Source organism: Oncorhynchus mykiss, chromosome 2, assembly GCF_057628025.1.
Source record: "Oncorhynchus mykiss isolate SJ-2025 chromosome 2, ASM5762802v1, whole genome shotgun sequence".
Lineage (NCBI taxonomy): Eukaryota > Metazoa > Chordata > Actinopteri > Salmoniformes > Salmonidae > Oncorhynchus > Oncorhynchus mykiss.
The window spans coordinates 38,188,605-38,195,748 of record NC_143023.1 but is presented as its reverse complement, the minus strand read 5'-3'; the positions used below and the strand labels follow the sequence as shown (position 1 = coordinate 38,195,748).

Sequence of the window (7,144 nt, the reverse complement as noted above, 5' to 3'; positions counted from 1 at the left end):
GGGACTTTAATTTATTCTTCAAAAAGTACTTCTAATTGGAGGTAGTAAACTGAAGGTATCCAGACACTTCATCCAAATAGAAATCATAACTGTAGTTAACCTTATTTATGGTCATGTGCTTTACTGAATTGAGGTTTTAACTTCTATTGGTCTCTGGTTAGTAGGATGACTGAACTTTTACCAAAAAGTCAACTCACCCTTGTTTTGGTCAGCACAGCTACTTGAAGACCTCCAAGACCAGTTGGTCTCCCTGAAGGAACAGATGGATCTATGCAACACTGTTCTGAAGGACTTGGTGGACCTGCGGGGTATTTTAAGGGTATGTTTCTCCATGCTTCAAGCTCTGAAAAATGTGTCAACCACCAAACTGAAGTATCTTTTCTGAACTCCACAGGAGAAGAACCTTAGCGATGGATCATTCCCTGCTCCGAAGTGACTTTTTTTACTCATGGTGGAAATGTGAATAATTTATGTCAAATAAACTATCATGGATCACAACTTTTTCGCTTGGGCAAAAATGGGAGACCTGTCAAGATTTCATTATATTGCTCTCAATTCAAAAAGTAATTACTTTATTATACAATACTACTTTATACAAAACAAGCATAAGCAAACCAATTTCACATGATACATTCTTTTAAAAATAGAAATCCTTTACAACTTCATTCTTTGGGTGTTGAAGACATTCCTTTGGAAGCATTACGTTTCCCCCTCGTTTTACCCATTGAGTGTTCAAATGAACATAATTCCAAAATACAAACTGTGCCTTCAAAGTGGCACTTTATCAAAACCTCAACTGCCAGTATTCTGCACCTATGAACTCACCATTCCAAGCATCTGACCATTGGCTAGAAAAAAGGACCGTTATTCGCCTGACAATTTAACCTAAAGGTAAGCGGTTAAGTGTATATAAAAGGCTGAACATGCCAGAAGACTCAAACCTTGTTTACACAGATCTACTGGGGTCAGAACCATGGATACATTTTTAGTCATTTAGCAGATGCTCATATCCAGAGTGACTTACAATAGCAATTATGCCTTGCTCAAGGGCACAGACAAATTTTTCACCTGGCAGGCTTGGTGATTCGATTCAGCGACCTTTCGGTTACTGGCCCAACACCCTTAACTGCTAGGCTACCTGCTGCCCTGGACACTGGAGCCAGTGTGAGATATGGGTCAGAAAATGTACCTCTGGGATATTCTACTATACTCAATTGTGCCTTAACACAGATCCATCCCTGAAAACTAATTTTTGTGCTCCTGCTAGCTAACAGTATTCACCGCAGCCATTTGGAATGGCAGTGTCAGCCAATCAGCTTTTGTTCAATGTGACGTGCTAGCTAGCTGCGACAGACACAGACCCTACCCTTTCTCTTCTCAAAATGTGATTTTAAACCTAATCACTGCCTAAAATTTAGAAAAGCTATTTTGTTTTCATGAATTGTCATAAACCCTGCCTATTTCTCTCCAAATGTGATTTTAAACCTAACCTTAACCGCACTGCTAATCTTATGCCTAACCCTTCAAATTAAGAGCGCTTGTTTCATGACGTTTTACAATCTAGATGGTAACTAGTGGATATCTGTGCCATTCCATAATGGCTGCTGTGGCTACTGCTAGCTAACATGGGGACAAAAAGGGCAGTTTTTGGAGTACAGTGGCAAATCCCGTCCCTGCATTGAGGTAACTTTTCCCACCCATATATCGCGCCGGCTCTAGTGTCTTAATGTTACCATGATTGCGTTTTGAGCTCAGTGTAAACAAGCGTAACAGTAGGGTCAGTATCTCCTAGCAAAGTTAGAACCAGCACTTTCAATTCTAACAATTGGTCTAAACTGTTAAATTGGGTTAACAAATCGGGTCCAAATTTGTATCACCCTTACAGATTAACAAAGTTAATTGAGATGACTTGAGTAAAAATAGCACATACAGTATGAGAACATGAAGATGATTATTCACCCAAAACTTAAGATGCAGCGTGCAACATTTGACCCAAATAATTCTTACAACAGAATCATATTGTAATTTTTTTCCCCCCAAGCAAATCCAGTTAGTGTTTAAACAGGTAAATGTAAAAAAACAAAACTCATTCAATATTCACTGGAAAGCAATGGAAAAAAAGACAAAACATTTCAATGCCCAGGCTCACAGCCCCACCTCAAACATGATATATCACACGTAATAACTTGGACCTTCACATAAAATGGATGATTATGATCAAAATAGGATGTCAAATTGGTCATGCCGCTAAGTTGAATACGGAAAGATTTAAGCAAAAATGTTTACGTATATGGAGTTTCGCAAATGAGAAAGTTGACATTAGCAAACCTGAATATTGATATAACTGAATAACTTGGACCAAGACAGATGTAAAACGTTGGTCATGATTTTTTGTTGCATTTTGTACTTTAAGGAATACTGCAGTCAAATCATTGCATAGATATTTTCTTAAGTATGCATCAAATTGGAGGTGAACATGTTGAGGGCAGTCAGGGTTCATAATTGTAATACATCAAGTTATTGATCAGCATTGTGAGGGGGAATACCTATACTGAACAAAAAATATAAAACGCAACAAAGTGTTGTTCCCATGTTTCATGAAAATAAAAAAAGATCCCAGAAATGTTCCATACGTACAAAATGCTTCTCTCAAATTTTGTGCACAAAATTGTTAACATCCTTGTTAGTGAGCATTTCTCCTTTGCCAATATAATCCATACACCGGACAGGTGTGGCATATCAAAAAGCTGACTAAACAGCATGATCATTACACAGGTGCATATAATGCCACAGATGTCAAGTTGAGGGAGCGTGCCATTGGCATGCTGACTGCAGAAATGTCCACCAGAGCTGTTGCTCTGGTGGACATCAATGTCGTTTTAGAGAATTTGGCAGTACGTCCAAACCACGTGTTACCACGCCAGCCCAGGACCTCCACATCCAACTTCTTCACATGCGGGATTGTCAAGAGACCAGCCACCCAGACAGCTGATGAAACTGATGATTATTTCTGTAATAAAGCCCTTTTGTTGGGGAAAAACTCATTCTGATTGCCTGGCTCCCCAGTGGGTGGGCCTACGCCCTCCCAGGCACACTCATGGCTGTGCCCCTGCCCAGTCATGTGAAATCCATAGATTAGGGCCTAATGAATTTATTTCAATTTTCTGAACTGTAAAACATTTCAAATTGTCACAATAAGAAAAATTCACATTTTATATTCAATTTTAAGTGTCAACTACATGAATTAATATTGCAGGTTATCACCAAGTTTTGGTATTGGTTAAATCTCAAAAGGGAAAAGCCCATGTTAGTTTAAACATTTCCCCTATTCAGGTCTGCCAGACAAAGATTTCCTGCATACTCTGTTATCATATGATACATGATGACACCTAGGTTGGATCTCAGTCCCTCTTTCCATGCTAAATAATAGAACATGATAGCTGCTGTCAATCAATGCCTGTGAAGTACCAATTCAAAATGTTGATGAAATTACAATTTCTGACTACAACATTGATGTAGTGATCTGTAAAATGAAGTATTAAGTTGTCTACAATACAGTACTACAAAAAACAAACAAAAAAATCAAGAGAAACAATTTCCGTCTACAGTATATCTCTGCAGTAACATCTTCACATAAAAAAAAATTACAATAGAAAAATAATAATTGGGGGATCATTTGATTTGTTGGCACAATATCTGTTAAATCTTCAAACAAAAAGTGATGTATTTCTTTTTAATGTACTTTTGTCCACTTGTAGGCAGCTGCTAAAAAGGCATTGAACAAGACTAGATTAACAGGAGGAAGTAGTCAGGCAGCGTGTCCAAATCAAGCCATAGGCAAAGATTGACAAGGCAAGGAGCCAGCTCAGTAAGCCACAGCAAGTGAGATCCTGTAGTAAGGCTAGGTTGCTCTACACATGATATTAGGGCATAATGCCTTCTCTCCAATTTTGTAATCATTGCATTATGTCCCATGTGAAATAATATCATCATATACTCCAAGAAAGTTACTTATGCTTGCATTTGAAAATAAATACTATGTTGACTGCACAGAAGCCAATGGCCCTAAAACTAACCATTATAAGGCTTAATTTTAAACTCTTCTGCATAAGATGTGTGAGCATCTGCATGGGTGCAGAATGCAAAGACAAAGGGCAGCGCAGGGGGTCTCCAAGGTTCAAGTCTACATATTCAAAATTATATACAAAACAAATACATTCTAAAACAATCTGAAGGAATAAGTGTTCATATTTAAATGTACCGTATTTACACCATCATCAACACCCTTCAGAAACAAACCACTTCTGACCACAGTGGTATTCAAATAGTGTCATAGTAATAACGCAGATAACTGGTCATATTAGACAGTGCACAAAGAGGGGAGAGTGCAGCCGAAAAAGGGGGCTACTACAATCGATGGGCAACAGGGCAGTTGACTGCTAAAATGTCTAAATGGACAATCTCTTATTAAATAAAGGAAAATCTCAAATTGTATAAATTAGATGTGTCACGATGCATCCCTGAGTGGGTTGTAATTCATTGAGAAACACTGAGAAATTTTTTTCATCCTTGATTGATGATTTCACTGTGAAGAGGTTTTACAGACCAAAAATACCATTGAGGACCTTTTTTTTGACAACCTCGATGTACAATTAATTGCAATAAGGTGCAGTGTTGAAACAGCTTTCTGGAAACTTAAGATTGAGGGGGGCTCCATAAAACAAAACTCAGTAACAACAGAAGGGGGACTAAAAAATAAACCTTAGGCGAAAAGTGGAATAAATTAACAATGATCAATAAGCTGAGACTTGATGACAGTCTAAGGTCAGAAATAGATTTTTTTTCTCCAATAATTATTATTATTATTTTTTTTTTTTACAAAATATTAATATTAAGTTTGGCTTATTACTAATGTATTGACTTCTAAATTATATTTAAAAGTCAAGTAAATTGTGTCACAGCCAATTTCTTTTTCAATTGGTAAATATACCTGTAAAGAAAGACAAAAACTAACAAACAAAGCGAGACGAAAGACAAAACAAAAATCTGGACTACACTAGCTAATTTATGTAAAACACTGGAAATTACTCTTCACATTATGGCATTAGCAATACATTGCTTTTAAGGGAATGGCAAAACTGCCACAAATTCCTTGTAGGAAATATAGTTGATGAAATTCCAATTCACTTCACATGCAGTGCATTCTGGTCAATCACTTACCAACTAATCGTATTAGTTACAGTTAGGAACTAATGTACAGTACATGGATATAGACAACAATGTTTTGTTTTGCTTCTCTCAGGAATCAGCTTCGCGCCATATTAGAAGCAGACAATAGTTCTTAGGGCCTTTCAAGACCGTGTCTTGTTTGATGGAGAGCCAGCCAATTAAGAACACTTTTCTTGACTGGCATGCATTTTGCAGCTTTTCCAAAACAAGCCCCCTCATTAAGTTTCACTTACAATACTTGAAAAGCGGACGTGTAGTGGGTAAATCAGAAAGTGCAGCTGCGTCCTGATTCTAAATCCTTCTCCTAAAGTGTGCATTTGCACACTCCCTTTAATTTAACAATGGTAGAAACTCCCTCTGCCCAACGCTTACACCAACTCAATGCTGTTAAATCCATGACTGGGAGTATGCAAGAGAAGGGTGGAGAATAGGGACAAAGCCTGAGTGTCCACTAGGGGTGGATGGTGGTGCTAGCGCCAGCCATAGTGAAGTCGTCACTGCTGGTCACCAGTAGCAGAGCCTCGATGTTGGCCGTGCTCTTGGGGCTCTGCAGGGACAGGAAGTCCAACACGTCCATGGTGGCCAAACCATCTGTGATAGGAGGGGGGTTGGTGGTCGCCGTGGCCACCCCTGTGGAGAACGTCTGAACAGAGGTCGAGGGGCTACCCGGTCCTAGCACTGCACCTGTTTGGGGAAGAGGCGGGGACTCGTTCACTTCCGAGGTGAGCGGTGGGAGGCAGCACAAGGGGAAAGAGGGTGCCGGGGGGAGTACGGTGGGAAAGGGCAGTGCCACGGGAGTGGGGGGAGGTGGAGGAGTGGCGGGCACTGTGGGCTGTTGTTGTGGTGCTGCCGAGGCGTTGCTGCTCTTGTTGGAGCTCTTGTCTTTAGAAGAGTCCCTGCAGACACACTGGCACTGGCAGGACTCCTCTTGTTTGATGATGATGACGGGAAGGCTAAGGCCGATCTGCTGGACAGAGTTGCCTGTAACACATTACAAAACAAGGGTTGTATTTCATTAGGCACAAAATGGAAGAAAACCCAAAACTGAGTGAACTCTCTTTTGCACAACACTTTGAAACACAATGTACCCTAATGAACACAAACCGGAGCTACAGTATGACTACAGACCAAGCCAGCTGTCCAAAAATTACATTCGATCCTTTGTAACTCAAATTCCATTAAAACGCTACGAGGGAACATCAAATGAATTTGTGCCATGTGAATGCATTCAACATGCATGAGTTTTCTACGTGACTGACTGAGTTTGTGCTTTTTAAATATCCTGATTCATTCAACATTGGTAGGCTACCCCACATTAAAAAAAAATACTACAGAATACTACAGTACTTACTATAGAATGCTGTAGTATGAGCACGTGATGCCGCGGAGCTGAGCAGACGTTGACAAACCGAGCTCTTCAAAGTTATTCTATTTTTACCTAAATAACAACGTTGAAACAATATTCTAACATCGGCTGATAAATTGTCAAGTACTTACCTTTCCAAAGAGCCATGGACCTCCGACCGAGAGGCAAGAAGGACGACCAAAACGTTGTTGATTCCCAAGATAACGCTACAGCTAGCAAGATTAGCATTAGCCCTCATAACTCAGATGACAGTTCCAGACTGTTGCTCTCAGCAGCCTCTTGCGAGCCTGCCGACATGCAGGCTACTCTCCTCCGGGAAATTCAGGATGGTGACAGAGGTCTTTCTATGAAAATTGCTAAGAAATCGGATGAACTCCATTCTTCCATTAACGACCTGAAATCCTCCATGAATGATCTCCTTTTGAGAACGACTGAGGCAGAGTTGCGCATTAGCACAGTTGAAGATACAACTGCAAAAGGACAATGCCTACCTCAAAAACAAGGTAGATCAGATGGAGAATCAGAGTAGACGTAGTAATATCCATGTGG

At 39.9% G+C, this 7,144-nt stretch overlaps 1 protein-coding gene across 1 annotated transcript in view; it reads right to left on the bottom strand.

Moving 5' to 3' along the window:
• Window positions 1–543: 543 nt before the first annotated feature.
• The window catches only part of LOC110489178 (metal regulatory transcription factor 1), a 28,868-nt gene continuing 22,267 nt past the window's right edge, over window positions 544–7,144 (bottom strand). The window contains exon 11 of the mRNA XM_090198962.1: window positions 544–6,210. Coding sequence (XP_090055088.1) covers window positions 5,681–6,210 — 530 coding nt within the window. The 3' untranslated portion in view covers window positions 544–5,680. The remainder of the gene's footprint in view (window positions 6,211–7,144) is intronic.